This window comes from Helianthus annuus, chromosome 10 (assembly GCF_002127325.2).
Source record: "Helianthus annuus cultivar XRQ/B chromosome 10, HanXRQr2.0-SUNRISE, whole genome shotgun sequence".
Classification (NCBI taxonomy): domain Eukaryota; kingdom Viridiplantae; phylum Streptophyta; class Magnoliopsida; order Asterales; family Asteraceae; genus Helianthus; species Helianthus annuus.
In genome coordinates this window covers 166896654-166918993 of record NC_035442.2, presented here as the reverse complement: position 1 = coordinate 166918993, position 22340 = coordinate 166896654, and the positions used below count along the sequence as shown (strand labels likewise).

Genomic DNA, 22340 nt, shown 5'->3' with positions numbered 1-22340 from the left:
CCTTTGTGACATTGGAATTCGAACGTGGGGGATCCATTGACCAGGACCGAGGATCTAGCCAAAGAAAGCACCCCCAAATCCAATTACACCACAGCGGCGAAAAATCCATATGTTGCAAGACGGAGATGACAAACTTCCAATTGACGTTATTGTAGGCTTTTTCAAAATCGATTTTCAGAAAGAACAATTTTTTCTTGCTCCTTTTCGCCCAAGTGATAATCTCATTTTTAACGAGGGTTGATATTTGTTGATCGACAACGTTGGAGTCTTTATTGAGGCCCGAACTTTTAAATAGGTACACTACACTTTATGTATGCAAGTTTTACATTCATCGAAAACCATAAAAATAAATTTAAATTGAACATCTAACAGAATGATTTTAATTAGTTGTAAATGGAAACGTAAATGCTATCTTTAATATAACTTTAATAAAAATTTACGTTTAAACGTAAACCAACTTGAGTTTATACTGATACGTCCATAAATTAAGCACGTAAGAAAATAGTGTTTTCAAGTTAAAGAATGTTACGATGCAGTGCGCCGGTGTCGAAACGTATAAAGTGACTCGAATTTATGTCGTCTAATGAAAACGTATTGTATTTGACTCGAGTCATTCCCGGAAAAAAAATCTACATCAAAACATAGACAAAGTGAAAAACGTATACAATATTAAGCATAAGAACATATTATATTTGACCCAACTCATTTTCGGAAAAAAAAATTACGTCGAAACGTAATCAGCTTGAATTCATACCATCACGCATATAAAATATAAACACGTAAAACTCGATTACAAAGTCTTTAGAAAGTCAAAGGGTTATAAGTGTCAATATACTAAAAATTAAAGGACAAAAGTATAAAAAAGAAAAAAATATCAAAAAATTGAAAATTGTTCACATTTATATATATAACAATTATATATATAACAATTCACGTATGGCCTTATCTATAGTACATACGTACGTCTCATTGGACCACGTGTAATGTAGCTACTAGACCACATTTTTTTAACACGCCGGAAAAGCTAAAACCTACTATTTGTTAGATATTTTAGTGTAACTGAGATTGATCAAAGCGAATAATAATACACATCAAGCAAGTTAGAAGGTGCGGGAGTGCACGCTTGTTTGAGTTTTTAAAATTCGAAGTGTACGGGCAGAGCCCGTACTCTATGGGGTTCCAAGGGGCCCTCTTGCTGGGGGTCCGGGGGCAGTGCCCCTAGGAGCAGGATCCAAGGGGCGGCAACCCCTGGCGGGGTCCAAGGGGCAGAGCTTTACTAAAATTGCATAAGAAAATTTATTTTCTGGAAAAAGTCATTAATTTCAAAACATTAAAAAAATGACAGTTTTAGTAGCAGTTGTGTCTTTCAGAAATCTACCATTAGGCCATTAATCATCCCCAACCCCAAAATTCGCAGGCAGTTTTTGATCATAATTTTTTTTGGTTCAGACAAATTTCGCACACACATATTTCTCAAAAATCAGAGTTTTATCCGATTAAATTATTCGGGTGAACCACCAAAATAATTTGATCTGAGAGTGATTACACGCCTCTCTGATCATCCGGTTTTCTGAAAATTCCCCAACACTCTTAGCGTAGTCTATTTATGACCGGAGCATCAGTTGCTGCCGGTTTACACCCCCGTATCCGGATGCCATCTATCAATGATAACGGATCAAGATGAAAGAACAGAGGGTGAAGGTGGGAGGTGCTTTGTGAAGGTGATGCTCCGCCGCTCACCGTCGTCGTGAGGTGGTGGCATCTCTCCTACGGTATATCTATCGGATTATCGGAAGTGTGGATGGAGTCGGACTGAACATAACCATGATTTGTCGCCACTTGCCAACAACAAATACAATCCACAAGTGGATGAACTTATTTTAATAGTTTCTGTAAATGACTTTATTCAACCTGAATTTATTTTGATTAGGATTCGTTTTGATCTAGCCTTATTCTCCTATATATTCTCCTATATATTAATTTCTCAATGAAATTAACAGTAAAAATAAATATTAAATATTAAAAAGATTATTGAATGAAAAGTAAATAGTATCGGGTAATGGTACCGGTATCAAATTTATCAAATTGAGTGTATTTTCGGTATCCGTTCGGCACCGGTATTCATCGGGTTTTACCCTCAAATACCGGTGTTGTACCAGTACCGACCGTATCAAGCCGTACTGTACCAGGTATATTCGGTACCGGTACCCATTTTTTGGGATTTCGGTAAAGGTATTTTCGGTACCGGTTGGTACCGAGCTCATCAAATCTTGTAGCAACGTACCAATGCAAGTGTACTGGTACCGATATCAAATTTACCAAACTGAGTGTATTTTCGGTATCCATTCGGCACCGGTATTCATCGGGTTTTACCCTTAAATACCGGTGTCGTACCAGTACCGACCGTATCAAGTCGTACTGTACCAGGTATATTCGGTACCGGTACCCATTTTTGGGATTTCGGTAAAGGTATTTTCGGTACCGGTTGGTACCGAGCGCATCAAATCCTGTAGCAACGTACCAATGCAAGTAATTGCACAGTTTAGATTACTTTTCATACACACAGTAAGGAAACTGTATTTCGTTTGAATGAGGTTTTATACACAACAACTTATTTTGCTTTATTTTTTGTCTTTTTACATAATGAATGAATTGTAACATGTAAAATAAACTTGGATATCTACATTATTTATGAGCAAATAGTATCAAATCCTGTAATCAAACCGGTATCGTATTGGTGCCAAATTTACTATACCAAATCATTTTCGGTAACAATTTGGTACCCACCTTTGGCGTTTTCAGAATCGTTAATTTCGGTTCGACACCGGTCTAGCACCATATCTATATTTTTTTATTTTTACCTTCAAATACCATACCGTATTGTACCGAGCATTTTCGGTGCCGGTACCTAATTTCGATGATTTTCCGGATCAGGCACTTTCGGTGCCGTTACAGGTACCGAGCTCATCCATATTTTAACGTGTTAGCACCGTGATAACTAAACTGAAAACAACCGAATTTCCAACGTGTAGGACGTGTGGGTCCTATTATTATATATTAGGTTATCTAAAATCGCTTTTTTTAGGCCTGATTGACTATCCTTTTCACGACTTTTTTATTTCTGTTTTGATATTCGGTATCTGCTTGCCGTTACTGACACACGTTTTGCAGTCATTGGGTCCCCGCCGCAACGCGCGTACGGAGATTTAACTAGTTTCATTCATAGCTCGTTTTGGTTGTTGTGCGTTACCCAACCAACATGTTTTGCTAAATTTATTTGTTCAGATTATATATTTTAACAGAAACAAGTGAGCAACTCTAAGACTATGTGTAGTGGAAGATACAAATAATACTCTCACTCTTGGGCGTTTTGCGACAGTCCAAACAGCAAAGGGCATTATGGGGCGTTTTTCTAAAATAGATGTAGTGGGGATGTGAATATTGTGGGACATTATGTTAAAAGGGGTGTAATAAAATTTAAATAAAAAACATCAAAATTTGATATTGGCCAACCAAAAAGGGCGACACGATCACTGGCCAAAGAATTAGAACAAAAACGTGGAAAAAAGAACGCCAAAAACAGCTTTTTGAAAGAAAAAAAACGCCTAGGGGGTCTTGGGGCGTTTTTCTAAAGAAAAATGCCAAAAAACCTTATACGTTACATCAATGACGTACGGGAACACTTTGTTTAATCTTCCTATACTAATAAATGAAAATCTTTTTGTACAAGTGTCACTCTCTGGCGTTTCCTCTCTTTTAATAATAGTATTACATATTAATTTTATACACAAAATATAATATAATATTAATTAATATAGTTAGAGATAAACACCTAAAGTCAAATTTAATTAATAATTATCTATAACAAATATAAATATATAAAATAATATAATAAGTATAATATTATTTAATATAGTTAGAGCATTCACATCCAATCCACTAAAAATATACATACATTTCACTAAAAACAATTCCTATATCAATATATTTCCACTAAAAACAAATACTTTTTCTCTCTTCTTTTCAATATATATTACATTTTTCTCTCTCTTTCACTCACAACCACTTTCAATATATATTAAAAAATTATAGTGGGTGAACAGTGTCCCCTCAAATATACAGATGAACAGTAATATTTTCTCTCTCCTCCACTCACAACCACTTTTTATACTCTTCACATTTTAAAAACCCCACACACTACATATGATGGACTGGATGGGAATGCTCTTAGAGATCAAACCTATGATTTCAAATTTAATTAATAGTAAATTGCTTTTTGAGTCCATATGTTTTAGTGGTTTTAACCACTTGAATCCAAAATAAAAAAAGCTTAACACTTTGAATCTCTAATCGCTCATTCACACCTCTGTAAAAAAATTCAAAAAACCTTTTGTAAGGTTGAGTTCTCTAAGTTATCACAACTCGTAGAATTTTTCATTTTACCCTAACCATATATATTTGTTAAGATAAAATATATTATTTTGATATAAACAATAATTACTAATGAAGTATCAAATCACATGTACAAGTAACGAAAATATAACTGTTCTTTTGTTTTACTAATTTATCTAAATAAGTCATTTCATTAATAAGAATTATATACAAGTTTATAATTTACATTTTTCGTCATTCAACCCGTGTAACATACGGGGTTGTAAACTAGTATAATTGTATAGGAACATTCGTCATCACTAATAATTCTATATGAAAGCAACATATTAAAATACAGTTTTAACTTTCAAGCAACACACTAGAATACAATTTTAACTTTCAAAACAACAATCATGATTTTTAATATATATTTATTATTATATATCTAAATCAACCATAATATAATAAGATATGTGAAAGTAAATCAACCTAATGACGTACGTTGAGTTGATTAATTAGTTATCTATGATCAAACGTAGAGGACGATCTTCAAACTCAGTTGAATCAGGATCCGACCCACCGATCCAGTTGTCTTGGATAAAGTCATAAATGACTAAACAAAGACCAACCACCGTCAACCACCATGTTTGTTAGAAAAATGATATATTTATATGTGTGCCTAATGGCTAGACACGAGAAACACATACAAATAAATATCTTTATATGTGTGCACACGATTGACAACACCATGTCTCTAACCCCAAGAGTTGGGATATATGATCGTGTTATCATGTTGATGTGAAGCTCATTTTCAGAACTTCGTTAAGAGTTAAGGTTATGTGAGTACCTATGGCATAGTATTTAAATTCCAAGAACACCATTTCTAACAAACTCGCTAACAATTATCTGTCATATTAACTCTTCTCGTGGACCACGCCAAACAATGATATCACATATTTATATACATGTAGTTTGCTACTCATTAAGCTTGAAAGATCCGATGGTTACCACCAAGCTTGTGGGCTACGTTTATAGAGAATTTCACCAACGGATAACCCGAGGCAAATCGGCCCACACTAACAAACAACTAACAAGACCAACCAAAAGTCCCATAAAAAATTGAATCATCAAAGTAGTGTTTGCATACTGAGATAATATCAGTTGGTAATGAACCCCACACCAACAAACGACTGAAAAAGCTTGGGCGAGAATCTTATAAAAATCCTACCCTCAAAATTGTTGGTGGGTTACGAATCAAATGTTTGTTTGTAAGCAGCGGCGGATCTAAGAATTTTTTTCAGTGGGTTCACTATTTATAAATGCTCATAGAACCGGACAAAAAAGTTTTTGCGTCGATTCGACGGTTCGGGTCGGTTAAGGTTCATCACAAAATAAAGATACGATACAATAATAAAAAAACACTGTCATTATAAATTAGAAACACAATAATTTAAATACGATAGTCTTTACGAATTAAAAAAAAAGGTATTTATAGTTTTTCACTACGAGTTTTTAAGATGAAAACATTGCATTACATCTTCGACCCACAACTAAGTTAAAAACTAAAGACTGATATTTTCTATATTCTATTATGTTGATCAAGCACATAGAAACCGGAAGGCCCATATATATGTAACCCACTTATAGTAAAATAAACTATACTCTAGTAATAAAAATCATTCATGTTTTGCTTTTGCTATATGTAGGGCTGAAAACGAACCGAACGAACACGAACAAGGCCTTGTTCATGTTCGTTCATTAAGGAAATAAACGTGTTCATGAACACTTACCGAACGAGATTTTATTTTCGTGTTCATTCATTAAAGAAATGAGTGTGTTCGCGAACGGTTCACGAACGGTTCACGAACACAAATAAATTTGGCGAATGTGACGAAGGATAAAGGTGGGCGACCTAAAGAGTAGCACTAGAACTTGAATTCCTTATTATGGAACGGTTGTCGATCGTATTCGTCGATGTAAATAATAAGAAATGAAAGGGAAATGGTGCATAAACAAGGTTAAATATGGTTTTTTTAATTTAATTTTTAGGGTAATAAAATAAATATAAGTTTAATTATATAAAAAAAGTATAGATAAAATATATGAAAGTACAAAAATCTTTCATTAAAAGACAAACATGCGAACATAAACGAACGCAAATGAACGAATGTTCACGAACACCTTACCGAACGTTCACGAACATAATTGAACGAACGAGACCTTTGTTCATGTTCGTTCATTTAACTAATCGAACGAAATTTCTTGTTCGTGTTCGTTCGTTTATTAGACGAACGAACATAAACGAACTTCCCGCCGAACGGTTCACGAACTGTTCGCCGAACGTTCGGTTCATTTACAACCCTAGCTATATGCATCAATTTGCAAAACAACCAATTTACAGGAACTATTGATGTTCTTGCTGATCTTTCCCTAAAAACCTATGAGATTACAATATGATTTATTTGGTTTCATTACTAGCATGCATCTACATGAATGTTGCCAAGATAAAAACTTTACTGATGGGGTTCCTAGTTAGACATTTGGGGATGCTGGTTCAGAAATGGGGTCATGGGGGTGCTGGTTTAATGTTAACACCCTAAGTTCTATTTTAAATTTTGAAATTAGAAAAATCAAAACGACTTAACCCCAAGGAGAAGTTGAACCTGAGACCTCATGCATGGAAGTAGACTTACCCACTCTGCCACCTATCAATTTCATTAATAGGTTCATCCGAAATATTTTTTATAGGTTCATACCAAATTTTGTATTAATATTTGTACTAAAAATTTGAAACCGAATGGATTCGTGTAAACCCATAGTTCTCAACGTAGATCTGCCCCTGTTTGTAAGTTGTTCCATGCAAGAACGATGAGTTTTGCACATTTAGCATGCCAGGTGTCTGCCGGTTATTGTTAATTTGCCTTGGCCACTCTTGGTTATCTATCAACACTAATTATTACTGCCGAATCACCTATCGATTTACTTAATTTACCTTTTCAAAAATTTTGTTTTTTAATTTTGCCAGGATCAATCGGAAAGTAACAACGGTTGTCCGTCAGTAAAGGTCCTTCACTGAAACTCCTTTTTTTTAATAGTCTTATCACACAAAGGATACGATACAATCATCAAAGACGACATATTTGGTACGGCATAAGCAGGCAAAAATTTGATTCATACGATCGTCCTTTTCATGTACCATCATTTTTCTAAGCAACGTCATTCCCAAACAAATCACAACAAAACAAAATAGAATGAATATCCATGCCTACAATTAGTAGTTGCCAAGGAATCAAACCATAATATCTTCAGTAGAAACGATTTTGATTCCATCATTTACTTATTATATATATATTATATATACACATGAATATATAATGTTTATTTTTTTATTCACAACTTTGATGTTACGGCAAGCCGGCCTTGTCAATCACTATCCAATAAAAATTTAATTATTATATTAAAATCAAGAACAATAAAGAATATATATATTCAAAACGACATCAAAGTACACATTCGTGCGTACTTTCGTATTCTAGAACCAAAGTTCACACTAACTATAAATATAAGACGATTTAGCTAGACAAACATAGGAAACTTGTGTGCTTAATCATGGGGTTAACGGGAAGCAAGTTGTACAAGACAATGAGACATCGTTCCTCTTTAGTGCCAAAAGGGTACGTTCCTATCTCGGTAGGCATGAATGATGAAACAACAAAACGTTTCATCATTCATACCACTACTCTTAGTCATACAGATTTCCTGGAGTTGTTGTGTAGATCAGCCGAAGAATATGGATTCACAAACGATGGTGTCTTGAGAATACCTTATGAAACAAGAGCGTTCGAGGAGTGGATGAAGAAAGATGGGAAACATAAGATGGGGAAAGTTAAGCCGATCTAACCTTCTTTGGAAATTTGATTTTGTTGATATGCTTATATATGTTATGGGGGTTGATGTTCCTTTATTAGAAGAAATGTTGTAGTAAATAGAAGTTAGATTGGTGTTGTATATGTTACAAAAAAATGTGTTACTTATATTAAAGTAGAGTAGATTATACATAATCTATTTGTGTTATGTGTGTACCGTATATACAAATCATGTTATATGATATTAAAGTAGAGTAGATTATACATAATCTATTTGTGTTATGTGTGTACCGTATATACAAATCACGTTATATGAAAAAAAAAACCCCATCAGGTGAAAATAATTATAGATTTTGTAACAATTAATAGGCTACCAACGTTGTAAAAAAAAGAAATTCTTTGTTCATAAACGTGTTGTCACTTAAATAGCAAGCCTTCAAAAAAGAGTTGTTAGACTAACCATTGGAGAATCATCGTCGTTATCTGTCGAAGCGCAATATATTGAAATACACTGTCGTCAAAATCAATGAGACGATATACAAGTTCTTACAGCTAATATGTCGAGAATCACCGCCAAGTGCGAAAACGGAGTGTTGACGGTTGTGGTGCAAAAGCTGCCTCCACCACCCAAATCCAAGACGGTTGAGGTAGCAAATTGTTAGAGGTTTAGTTGTAGTAGTGGTTGCTTGTAACAAGTTCTGTCCAATGATCAAATATGTGTATGATTAATGATTCATTGCCTCATGCCAAATTGTGGATATTGTGCTTGGGAAGTTTGGGAGTTTTGGCTTGATTCATATTCAATTTATTCATAAACTAAACAAGAACCTCCCGACTATACATATTCAATATAGCCTTACAAGACTCACAATAACAAAAAGGACTAAACCATCTGAAGGGATATGGTCTCAGATCTCGCGTCAGCACGACCGCGAGTGACCATTACCCTTATCAAAACCCCCACTAGCTAACAACTTACATGTGTCCATGCGGGAACGCGCAAACACAGTGGTTGAATCCAATCTGCCCAATGATGGAGAAGGACTTACCTGGAATATGAGAACGGTATAATGATGCGGCATGGCACCGCATCTGGTGTATGAAAACGGAAGTATTCACTGCGATGCGGCCTAGCGCCGCATCCAGTGAACACTTCTATCAATACAAAGGAGCTGGATAACAGCAACAGTCACCACAGACGACGATGCGGTTTGGCACCGCATCTCGCGTATTTCTTGATCAAAGAGTGAGACGCGGGAACATCTACAGTTACCGCAAGCAGCGATGCGGCCCGCACCGCATCCTGGGCACTCAGCAAGTGGGACTGGCACCACAGAGCGAGTAGCACCAATGGCAGCCGCCTGTCAGGTCTACGTAAGCGACAGACTGACGTGGCTTCACCTCCACAGCCGACATGCCTGACACACCTGCAAAGGTGCAGCATGTCGTCAGTCTATCCGTCCACCTCCTCCTTCACTCCTCGGCTATAAATACCAACCCCAAACCAGGTTTGAGGTATCTCTTCACGACTCTCTCACTACTACTACTATCATACTTTGCTTCCCAAGCAGACTACTGATTCTCACGCCGGAGAGTGGTAACAAGGAGCACCCCCCACCCCATCCCCCTTGTTACGAGTCACGGTTTGTTTGCTTGTGCAGGAGATCAACCAGCGGACGACCTAGCCAGCGATCCTCGAGAGGAAGGGATTAACCCTTCTTGACGAGACCAGTGTGTTAACCCTGCCCGGTTAACCATTGTTTTCATCACCATCTCTATTAACAAAAACGATCATGCTTTATAAAATGGATGATATACCCCTTGTCTCATTCACATACCTCGAAAATTTGAATAGTTGGCCTTTTGTAATGAGGCATGATAGGAAGGGAATAAGGGAATGACCAATGTTGTAAAATCGGTAGGCGTTATTCGGTCGATGAGGTACCAAGTAGCGATTAATCGGATTAGGATTTTTATATATAATTTTTAATTTTATATATACACATGTTTTAACGCCTCGTTGATCTATTTTTAACCCATCATTGACCCCCTTTTTAAGTAATTGAATGGGATTTATTAGGTTTGGTCGAAATTTGACCATAATTTGACCGAAATGGGGCAACCATTGACCGCCTAGCGATTAATCGGCCATTACTCGGTGAACCTCCGATTAGTGATTAATTGGTGACAAATTGGAGCCTAGGCGAGATTTTTACAATCATGGCAACGACCATATGATCCATTTTTTAGAGCATGCGAGTGAATAAACAAACCAAGCCAAGCCTGAGCCCGTATAAGCTTGAGCTTAGCTTGTTTTTACTTAAAAGGGATCGACCTTTAACTCGACTCGTTTAGAGTTCTGGTTTTAAAGCTCGACTCGCTAGTAGTTTCCAATATTGTCTACATTATTAATTATTTTAATCATAAGTGAAAATATAATAACAACTATCATACAAATCTATTTATGTAAGGGGAATTGACCTGTAATAATCCCAACTAGACGACATTGGCCATTGCCGGTCCCACCTTTGAATATTCCCCGTGCCAGTCCTACCTTTCATTTATTTTTCCTACATCGGTCCTCAATTAAAAAAATTAAACGGAGTTAAGTTTTTTTCTGAATTACAAGCTGACGTTTTAGGGCTTATTTTTCCTACACCGGTCCTTGGTTAAAAAAATTTAACGGAGTTAAGTTTTTTTTCTGAATTGCAAGTTGACGTTTTAGGGCTTTTGATTAGAACGAGGATACGAGTCAAATGATGTAAAACTTACCTTGAAATTGTGCTCCAAACGATGAAAACGGTGCTTCAATTCGGGTGTTTAAACTTCTAATTAACAAAAATCAAGTCGTGTGTAGTAACGTTACGAGGTAAGTTTTACATCAATCGGCTCGTATCCTCGTTCTGATCAAAAGCCCTAATACGTCAGTTTGTAATTTGGAAAAAAACTTAACTCCTTTAAGTTTTTTTATCTGAGGACCGGTGGAGGAAAATAGGTGAAAGGTGAGACTGACATGAGGAATATTCAAAGGTGGGACTGTCAATGATCAACGACATCTAGTTGAGATTATTACAAGCCAATTCTCCTTTATATAAAAAAACACATAAAGAAAATCTTTTCAAGTCTTGTGAGCCAGATCAAGTCATAAGCTTGACATGTGAAGCTCTAGCTCGAACTTGTAGCCTCGATAAAAGTTCGAGCTCATTTAACCTCAACTCAATTCAATTTTTTTTAACAAACAAATCTCAAGTAACTCACGAGCGACTCTACTTGACTCGTTTCCACCCAATTAGACCACCCGTAGTGGGGTTTTTTGGGCGTGGATTGGGTCAAAAATGCCCAGCACACCGCTCCCACGGGCGTTTGATTTCATTTTTTTTGCTTGGGCATGGCCATTAAAACGCCGTATGAAAAATTGAATGGCCAATAAGAATCCTCCAACCCATCCATCATAATATTATTTGTTTTATTGGGTGGAGATACAATAGGAAGTTTATTTGGCTAGGAAGGATAGGAAGTGATCTTGACCATCCATTAAGTTAATCAAGGGCTAAGATTAAATCAGGGAAATTGAAAGGAATAAAAGAGGCGCGTGAGTTTGTTCAAGGGCATTCTAGTCAATCCAAGCCAATAATTTCTCTCTCCTCCAATTCCCCCCCATTTTTTAAACGTTAATAACTCTTGGAAAATTGGTATTTAATAAACCAACCTTTAACCAGTTGGTAAATAATAATCCAACCTACAGAATTGGTATATAATAATCCTACCTATCAACATTTTGGTACTCAATGAACTTTTGTTAATTTTTTTTAACTGAAGTTAGTTTTTAAGTTTTATTTATTACACAAACAGTCCCTGTAGTTATAAGTTACTAGTTTTAAGTTTTATTTATTACACAAACAGTCACTGTAGTTATAAAAAAATCATAAAAATCCTAAAAAATCAAAAAAATTCAAAAAAAATCATGAAAATTCTGAAAAAAATAAAAAAAAATCTTAAAAAATAAAAAAAATTATAAAAAATCAAAAAAATAAAAAAAAATCTAAAAAATTCTAAAAAATCAAAAAAATCATAAAAATTCTAAAAAAATAAAAAAAATCGACAAAAACATTCTAACTACACTACACTAAAAATACTAACTATATCTTAATCATAACAAGGCATATCAACAAAAACATTCTAGCGTAACAGTAATCAAACTATCATATTAATACAAATCAGACAAAATCAAACCACATAACATCAAATAGTGACGGATCTTACACCAGGGGACATCTAGGGCTCCAAAATCCGAATTGAGGTTGTCCAAACCGAAGAACCGACTGCAAGAGAGCAGACCGAACGAAGAAATCGATGAAACGCATAGCAGATCACGAGATTAAACAAAATAGGAGGTCATTAGGAGGATTATTATAGCGGTTGTGGTGATAGGGCAAACAACTACCTCTCCTTCAACTGAGAATCGACCCTTAATCAACGGAGATGGAGATGAATACTAAAAATCGGCTGTACGGGAATCGATCTGTGGTTATTATGAAGATCTGTACCTCTGCTTCAATTGAATGGATCTGGTGGATGTTAACCCTAAATAACGATGTTCGAGTGGAGGGGCTGATGTATGTCCAAGGCGGAGGACGTTAACTAGGGTGATGGAAATGATTTGGGGAGGGAATTTGATATGGTGAGAATCGATGAGGGGTTAGGGTCTCTGGAGATACTGGGTTCAAAGTATGTTTACTGATGAAGGATAGTCCTGTATGAATAATGAACTAGAAGTATATTTGTTTATTTATTGATGATCAATATCAATATATTATTATTATTATTATTAATTATCAAATATCAAATGTTAAATTTTATCTAATACGTGAGTTCAGTTTCAAAAATGCCGTTTAGTGACACACAAAAAAATCATAAAAATTCTTAAAAATAAAAAAAAATCTAAAAAATTCGTAAAATTTCCGTAAAGCAAAACACGTTAATTTTATAAATAAAACTTTTAGATTTTTTTTGATTTTTTTTTGAATTTTTATGATTTTTTTGATTTTTTATAATTTTTTTGATTTTTTAAGATTTTTTTGATTTTTTAGAATTTATATGATTTTTTTTGAATTTTTTTGATTTTTTATGATTTTTTTATAACTACAGGGACTGTTTGTGTAATAAATAAAACTTAAAAACTAACTTTAATTAAAAAAAATTAACAGAAGTTCATTGAGTACCAAGATGTTGATAGATACGATTATTATATACCAATTCTGTAGGTTGGATTATTATTTACCAACTGGTTAAAGGTTGGTTTATTAAATACCAATTTTCCATAACTCTTTCATACGACATTATTTTTTTTTATAAAAATTGCACAAAAAAAAACGAGCGTTTTTTATCTTTAAAACGAGTATATTATTGCTATATTTAAAAAAAAAAAATTAAAACCCAGTTGCGTAAAACGCAATAAAAAAAAAACCACCAGTTACGTAAAACGCAATGAAAAAAAAACCTAAAAAATGACATTTTTCTAAAACGCAATGCACCAAAAACACAAAGAAATGACTTATTTGTAAAACGCAATGGTCAGAAAACACACAGAAATGTCTTATTTGTAAAACGCAATGGCCAGAAAACACATAAAAATGTGTTTTACCTAAAACGCAATGCACTAAAAACACAAAGAAATGTCTTATATGTAAAACGCAATGGCCAGAAAACACTTAAAAATGACTCATTCTAAAACGCAATGAACTGAAAACACCTAAAAAATGTGTTTTACCTAAAACGCAATAACTAAAAACACTTAAAAATGTGTTTTTTTCTAAAACGCAATAGCCAGAAACCACATAAAACTCTCTTATTTCTAAAACGCAATGGACAAATAAAATTGTCTGTCACTGTGAAATGTCTGAATTGTCTACGAATTACTGTCTTCGAATTACTGCCCCTTGGACCCCGCCAGGGGCTGCCGCCCCTGGGACCCCGCTACCGGGGGCTGCCGCCCCCGGACTCCCGCAAAGATCGTAAAACGCAATGACTAAATCAAAAACCCAGATCGTGAAAATGAAATTAAAGTAGATCGAAGCCGATTTCTTCATCAATTGACGAAATTTGAATGATAGAAACACTTATCAACGCTCGAATCGAACGAATCGAGTGATTATCTCCAAAATCACCAGAAAAAACGATATTTTTTTATGAAATTAAACTGGGTTTTCTTAAAAAAAAAAAGCTGAAGAACACGTTGATCGGGTTCTGAATCATTGATTCGTGATGAAAATCGCACTATAATGTAGTGATTATTGAGATAGAAAGTGAAGAAATAGTTGAAGATGGTGGGTTTTGAAAATGGTGGGTTTTTTAATTTACTGGGTTTTGAAAAGGAAGAAGAAGGAGTTGGATTGACTAAAATACCCTTTCTCTTTATTTTAAAATTTGCCACATGTGATAATCCTATGGCTTGCTATCCTTCCTAGCGAAAATTAACTTCCTATTTGATCTTTTCCCTTGTTTTATTTTCTTAAAAAGATAATAACTAGGTAATAAATGTTGTAGGATTATACCACTACACCTTTTTTAACTACAAAGACGTTATACATTGGGCAATGCTTAGGAAAGAGGCTTAAACTTCAAATAGGGGTGTAAACGAGCCGAGCCGAGCCTGAGCCCAACTAGGCTCGAGCTCGGCTCGTTATGTTTTTATGAAGCTCGAGCTCGAGCTCGCTCGGTTCGAGCCTACTTCTCTGAGCTCGAGCTCGGCTCACGAATAAAACCTAAAGCTTGAGCTCGGCCCGACTCGGCTCGAGCTATTTCAAGAACAACCTCAAATGAGCTAGAAGGTCGGCTCGAGCTCGTTTCAATAGCGATTAAGCGAGCCAAAGCTCGGCTCGAGCTCAGCTCACCAATGTTATCATCATCATTATTATATTATATATATAAAAATCTAAAATTTTGTTTAGGCTCGTTTGGGCTCACGAGCCTAAACGAGCTTTGTATTTCAGGCTCGAGCTCGGGCTCGATAACTAAACGAGCTCTATTTCAGGCTTGAGCTCGGGCTTGGACTCGTTAAGGCTCGACTCATTCGAGCTTTTAACCGAACCGATTATGAGTAGCTCTCGAGCTTCTGGACTTGTTTACACCCCTGACTTCAAAGCACAATTACACATGTTGATTGTTGAGTATGAAATCATGATATCAGTGGTTGTAATGCCACGTGTGCTTTATGATTTTACAATTTACATAACACAAACCTGCCACAGTTGACATGAAACGCAACAACAAGGTCTTTTCTGCATTAAACGTATAGTAAAGGGATCCAAGTGTTACATCACAAGGGACCTTTTCGTAAAAGCAAACCTGCCTGCTACCTAGGGTTTATTCACTATTGTGCGTTCATCTACGTAAGGCCGTCACTCTTTCTTCCTCGCAAAAACCACCGATTTGCAGCGACGATCGAGCTTCAACAATGGCGCAACCTAAACCTCTATCAACCAAAGAAGCCGATGTACAGATGATGTTGTCCGCTGAAGTCCATCTCGGCACCAAAAACTGTGATTTTCAGATGGAACGTTACGTCTTTAAGCGCCGAAACGACGGTATTATTTCTTCATTTGATTTTTGTTTACAGTTCCCTTCAGATTTGTTCATTCTATTTGCTTCCGGCGTTGATTCGCCTGATTTTTTGTTTATTTATTTGTGTGATTATATATTCCGTCAGTTTATCTGCTATTTTCAGTTAATAGCGTGTAACATTTTTGAGATCGAAGCTGTTAAATGCGTAGTTGTGGTGTTAAGTGTTATATATTTGGACTAAATGTTAATGTTATATTTGATTGAATTATTATATTGGAGTGTTGAGTATGCGATGATGATGCAGATTTATTTGAGTGTTTTTGCAATTTATTTGTATACATTTTTTTTGTTAATTTTCATAGGTTTCTAGCATTAGCAACCCAAATTTAGACATATATAAGCACTATATATGGTTTTGGTTTTATAGATACGTAATCTATATGTACAACATCTTGATGAACAAAACCTTATCTCGTAAGAAAGGTGTGCCTCATGATTGTGCCTTATGTCGGTTTTTTGTGCGTTTTTTGCGCTTTCTGTACACTGGTCTCTATTTGTTGTGTGAAGTGCAAACCCATGTGTCCTTTTAAACCATGATCGTATGATTACATTGACATATGAAAGTGAGTTCCTTTCATGGTTTTAGAAACGAGTCTAAGGCGCGCCTCAGGGGGTTATTTTTGTATGTGCGTCTTACAGGGCTGAGGCGCTAAGAAAAGCTGCGCCTCAGGGGATATGTGTGTTTTTGATTTTTCTTGTATTCCATGTCTTTTTATGTGTTTTTTTGATGTTTTTGATGAATCTGATGATGAAATTGGTTAGTATGTTATTTTTTATAAGATATATAGTTTTTAAATTTATTTTTTTATTCCGCCTCGGTTCGTCTCGAGGCGAGGTGAAAACGCCTCGAGGCACGATTCCGTACTTTTAAACTTTGGTTCCTATTATGTTGCTAATAAAGAAGATATTTTAAGAATAAAGCATGTTGAGGTGAAATTTGATAATCTCAATTCTCAGGGTTAACACAAGTGCTGTGATTTCGTTTCTCGTCACATTTCTAGCAGTTACAAACTCTTGATCAGTGGATCTGTGCTTATCGATGCCCTTTTTAAGTGTGCTTGTTTCATGTAACTGACAATTTTAGTACTGATTCAATTTAGGTATTTACATTATCAATCTTGGAAAGACATGGGAGAAGCTTCAAATGGCTGCTAGGGTAATCGTTGCTATCGAGAACCCACAGGACATCATTGTTCAATCTGCTAGGCCATACGGTCAGAGAGCTGTGCTCAAGTTCGCGCAATATACCGGTGCTCACGCCATTGCTGGTCGCCACACACCTGGTACATTCACTAACCAGCTCCAGACCTCTTTCAGTGAGCCACGACTCCTCATATTGACTGACCCACGAACCGATCACCAGGTTATATTTTAGTCAATCAAGTTTATCTCGTTTTTTGATTGCTCGAAGGCTATTTGTATTAAATCTGTCATTGTCGTTGTCGTTGATTATTCACAGCCCATTAAGGAAGCTGCCTTAGGAAACATACCGACAATCGCTTTCTGTGACACCGACTCACCTATGAGATACGTTGATATCGGTATCCCCGCTAACAACAAAGGGAAACACAGCATTGGTTGTTTGTTTTGGCTTCTAGCCCGAATGGTTCTTCAGATGCGGGGTGTGATCAATCAAGGACATAAGTGGGATGTCATGGTATTAACTATTAACCAAATATCTTCGGTTTTATCAATTTTTCATTCATTTGATTCAAAGGTTTTAGAATTTAAAATTTTTTATCTGTTTTTGCAGGTTGATTTGTTTTTCTACAGAGAACCAGAGGAGGTTAAGGAGGAAGAGGATGAAACCGCTGTCGTGGATTACAAAGATTATGGAGCTGGTGCTATTGGAATGGATGATCAATGGTCGTCGCAGATTCCTGATGCCCAATGGGGCGGTGATGTGGCTCAACCGCCAATTGCTGGTGCCCCTGTAGCTGCAGCTGATTGGGGTGCTGCTGATGGTACGTAACTAGAAATTATAAATGCTTTTGTTATTTTGATAAAAACACATAATATTGAGTGTTTTTATTTAGAGTAAAATGCCAATTTTGTCCCTTAGGTTTGGCCACTTTTACGACTTTCGTCTAGAGGTTTGTTTTTGCGCATCTGGATCCAAAAAGCTTGAAATCTTGCTATTTTCATCCGACTCGTTAACTCCATCCATTTATTTTACGTTAAGTCAACGGCATTTTCGTCATTTTAGCTATTTGTTTATTTATATCAAAACGGCAAGATTGAATGACGGATCCGACTCGTTAACTCCATCCATTTATTTTACGTTAAGTCAACGGCATTTTTGTCATTTTAGCTATTTGTTTATTTATATCAAAACGGCAAGATTGAATGACGTAAAAGCGAACATACCTCTGACTTGTTAAAAAATGGATGGAGTTAAAGAGTCGGATGAAAATGACAAGATTTCAAACCTTTTGGATCTAGATGCGAAAAACAAACCTTTGGACAAAAGTCGCAAAAGTGGCCAAACCTCAAGGACGAAAATGACATTTTACTCTTTTTTTTACTTAATGAAAGGTTTGATTCTGGTTTTTTTTACAAATAGCGTAAATGAAAACGTGTTCAACTTGATAAAAAGGTCCGAAGTCACCCAAAGGGTATTTTCCAGTGTGTGAAAAATGAAGATATTTTTCCATATAACTGAAGTAATACAATCTTATAATTATAATTGAAGACTACTTGTATCTTAAAGATATAGAATTTTGTACAAAATATGTTTCCGCTTAACTTGTTTTTTTTTTCAGCTCCGATTGCTGGTGGTGCTGATGGATGGGAAGCTGTGGCGGCACCTGTACCAACAGCTGAAGGTGGTGCTGCAACTGGCTGGGATTAAACTTAACCTTTCTCAAGTTTGATGTTTGTTTTTTAAATTTTTATCTAAGATCATATAGGATGTCTAAGGGACAAATTTAAGTTTGTGACAGGATGCAGAATTTTGTTTTCTTAATACCAGGAATTTATTATGTTGTTTTATTGAGGTGGATGTGGATATTGCTTTGAATTTGTAGACTTGGCAATTATGACTCGTTTTATAACAAACTAGAAGAGTAATCCGCCACGATGCGGCGGGGGCTAGATTTATATTTACATTAGGCTAGTTGTGATTGAGTTACATCCTTTAGCGGTTAGATTAGCTATAGCCAAGAGTTTGTGTCCAGGTTTGTACGTATGTTATAGTTGCAACTTAGGTTACTAACGCTAAGCATGTTAGTTACATAAGTTGCACAAAAGATATATTCTTAGAGGACATGGCTTGCTTAACTACTGCCTACAACTGTGTTTTTTCTACTTGGCAACTGTACAAAAGGTGTTAAGACATTCATATCATTCCCCGCGTCCTATGCGTCCCTCCTTTGTAGTGTTGCTGTTATCTAGGATGGTAAAAAGGTTGGTTAGTAATGTTTGTATAATAAGATATGTGAGTATTAATTTAGCGAAGCATTAATTAGCTTAAGATTACAATAAAAAATCCAACGCACTAACTTAAGATACATATACTTGCTTTAAGCTTATTTGTCCAAAAAATAGTATATTAAGGTAGATTTAACACCAACGATAATGCAAACTTTCTATATAATCTATGGGCTAACAAAATGTCAGAACTGATAAAGAGTGTGTTCTAAAAACAAATGCAGCTTCGTTGGTCGAACTAAACATGTTGAAGAACCTAACTGGATCCGCTATGGAAGGTGTGCTAGGTTAGTTTAACGCGCATGCAAACAACAATGTCTCCGTCATCTACAGTGCGAGTGGACAAGACCCGGCCCAGAACATCATCGAGAGCTCTCATTGTATCACCATGATGGAAACCGTAAACAAAGGACGAGATCTTCACGTATCGGTGAGCATCCCGTCGATTGAGGTCGGGACTGTGGGTGGCAGCACCCAGTTGGCCCCACAGTCAGGTTGTTTGAACCTATTGGGTGTAAAGGGTCGAAGACTCGCCAGGGTCAAACGCAAGACAATTGGCTAAGGTTGTTGATGGTGATGTTTTGGCAGGTTAGTTAAACCTAATGTCCACTATTGCTGCTAACCAACTTGTGAAGGGCCATATGAAGTAAAAATCGTTCGGGTAAAGATGCCATATCGAAGTCGTATAGGTGTGTACAATATTAGGATTCGAGGTTTTGGAAGGATTCTTGAAATATTTTTTTCCATCGATATATAATATAGAAAACAATGTTAAAAAGAGTGCTCTTAAATCTCTAATTATTTCTTTGTATACATAACATAACATGTTTATCCAAAGATCAAAAATTGAAAAATAATCAGGTGACCATATATCTTGGAGAAGGACATTTTGAAGGATCCTTAACCAAACTAACTTATGATCAAAACCAAACCAACCACATAACAAATTGACTGTTCATTGCTACAAATACACTACTCAATATGCACTCAAAAGTATCAGACAATAAAACCACTTGATATTGCATAGCAAAAAGATTATGAGTCTAGTGGGAGATGATACTTACCATCTCAATCTATGATGATGCTACATGTTGCTCTGAATCGTAGTCCTAAATACCCAATTAAAATCTTGCTGTAAAGAATAAAGAAATTAAGACTTAGGGTTCAATGTCAAAAGAATAAAATGTGATGCAGAGATCACGAACCTGTAACTATCGATGTGGCCGTATGCTGATCACTTCGAACACAAAGAAAGTTAGTGTGATTTGAGTGAATCTTTGAGAATGAGTCCTCTTATATTGTTAGAGAGAGAAAGAAAGTAAAGGTAAAGTTGTGGATGTGGATATAAAAGAGACACGTGGCTTCAAAATAGCAATGTACAAACAATATTACTCAACATACAACATACAACATACAATAGCACAAAACATGTCATGCATAGAGTACAACCACCACATGCACAGTAATGTTGTAAATTATACTATTATATAATATAATATATAATGTATAATGGGTTGACTTGGATGAACATTTTGGTTGTGGGTTATTTAGAAAACCAGTTTTAAGTTTTTAACCCGAAAGCATATAGTTATTTGAAAGGACCTTTTTAGAGCTCTATAACCCACAATGCCAATGGTGGTGTCTGAGAGGAGGATCACTGATCACTGTTCGTTTTTTACATTTTTTGACGCTTATGGTACAATTACTTAAGCGTAGTTTGGTTTGTAACGTGTTCTATTCTTACGCATCCGACGCTACGCGCTTTCTCTGTGAAGAGGATAGTAGCAGAAACAACATTTACTACCAAATGTTAATTAAAAGTTCCAACTAGTTATGTCAAACTGAGTCAAACATTTTACAATTACCTTTTCTCATAACTAGTGCAGTTATACACTTCTGGTAGGATTTTCATCCAAATGCAAATTAATGTTGACGATAATAATGTATATTTTTTTTGGCCAGATGTATATGCATAACAAAGATCAAGAAAACAATTCTACTCAAAATTGATCAACTTTAGAAAATCTACCCACATGCATTAAAGTATTAAACAATATACATTTAGAAATCATAATCAAAATCATGAGTTCTATACCAAAGGATGCCACTTACAGACCCAAAAATCATTTTTTTACGTCTTGTTACAAAGGCCTGCTTAAAAACTCAAGACTTGAACTCGTATGAGAATTACTTGCGACGGATGGTTTGATCATTTCTAAGTTAGACAGAGATTAGAACGTATGCTTAAAACATGGATTGATCTATTCTTAATGCAAACATTCTCTCTATTGTCGGCTCTCCCTTCCTCTTGCTTTCTTGAAGAATGAAGAAATGAATATAAAGTTGACTTGGTCAACATCGGTCGTTACCTTGGTCACAATATATACATTATGTAAAATAATAAGTTAATAACTGTCTGGGTATATAACAGTACAGTGAATTTGAGATGTTATAACATATTAATTCTTATCTTATATACAAGTACAAAAAAAATAATAAATAAATAAATAAAAAAATTAAGAAATATATATATGGAGCACATCATTGGTAGCCAATCATCACAAAATAGGTAATGATAAAGAGGTTCTGACAATCTATACATCACCTAACTGTCTGCTTAACCAATTTAAACCACACTGTATCTTGGTTTGTATCTTGGTTATAAAACACACAAAATGCACAGAGTTGCGCTAAGAGTAGCGTAACTGTAAGCCGAGGCATGAAGGTGAAGCTAAGGCACTCGCATCATACACATCCCAATATTCATAATACATTTGTAAATTACTTGAGCACAACTCTTTTCATTGTTTCATGAATATGAATATCCTAAAGAAAAATTAGCGACGACCTAAATTACAACAATCCTAAACAACTAGTCTTTGAAACTTAGAAGTTATGACCTAAGCAACTCAATGCGGTTTCAAGAATACCTCATAGCACCTAGGAGCGTGTTTTCTAAAACCAAGTATTAACAGACGGTTACCAACAGAAACTGATCGTTTACGAAAATCTCAAAACATTAGTTATATATTCGCTTTTATCCCATAACCA

The 22340-nt window shown here is 35.6% G+C and overlaps 1 protein-coding gene across 1 annotated transcript; it reads left to right on the top strand.

The window, feature by feature from the left end:
* Positions 1–15595: 15595 nt before the first annotated feature.
* Positions 15596–18879, top strand: LOC110886437 (40S ribosomal protein SA). The gene is made up of 5 exons (XM_022134228.2): positions 15596–15823; positions 16961–17223; positions 17320–17517; positions 17614–17824; positions 18623–18879. The coding sequence occupies exons 1-5, from the start codon at positions 15694–15696 to the stop codon at positions 18709–18711; spliced, it is 891 nt and encodes a 296-aa protein (XP_021989920.1). The 5' UTR covers positions 15596–15693; the 3' UTR covers positions 18712–18879.
* Positions 18880–22340: the final 3461 nt, after the last annotated feature.

What these genes read in the sequence shown, in the direction of transcription:
- LOC110886437 (XM_022134228.2), top strand. Translation starts at nt 15,694, where the DNA reads ATGGCGCAACCTAAACCTCTATCAACCAAAGAAGCCGATGTACAGATG. An exon ending in CTTTAAGCGCCGAAACGACG is followed by an intron (nt 15,824 to 16,960) that starts GTATTATTTCTT and finishes GATTCAATTTAG; the next exon opens with GTATTTACATTATCAATCTT. An exon ending in ACCCACGAACCGATCACCAG is followed by an intron (nt 17,224 to 17,319) that starts GTTATATTTTAG and finishes GATTATTCACAG; the next exon opens with CCCATTAAGGAAGCTGCCTT.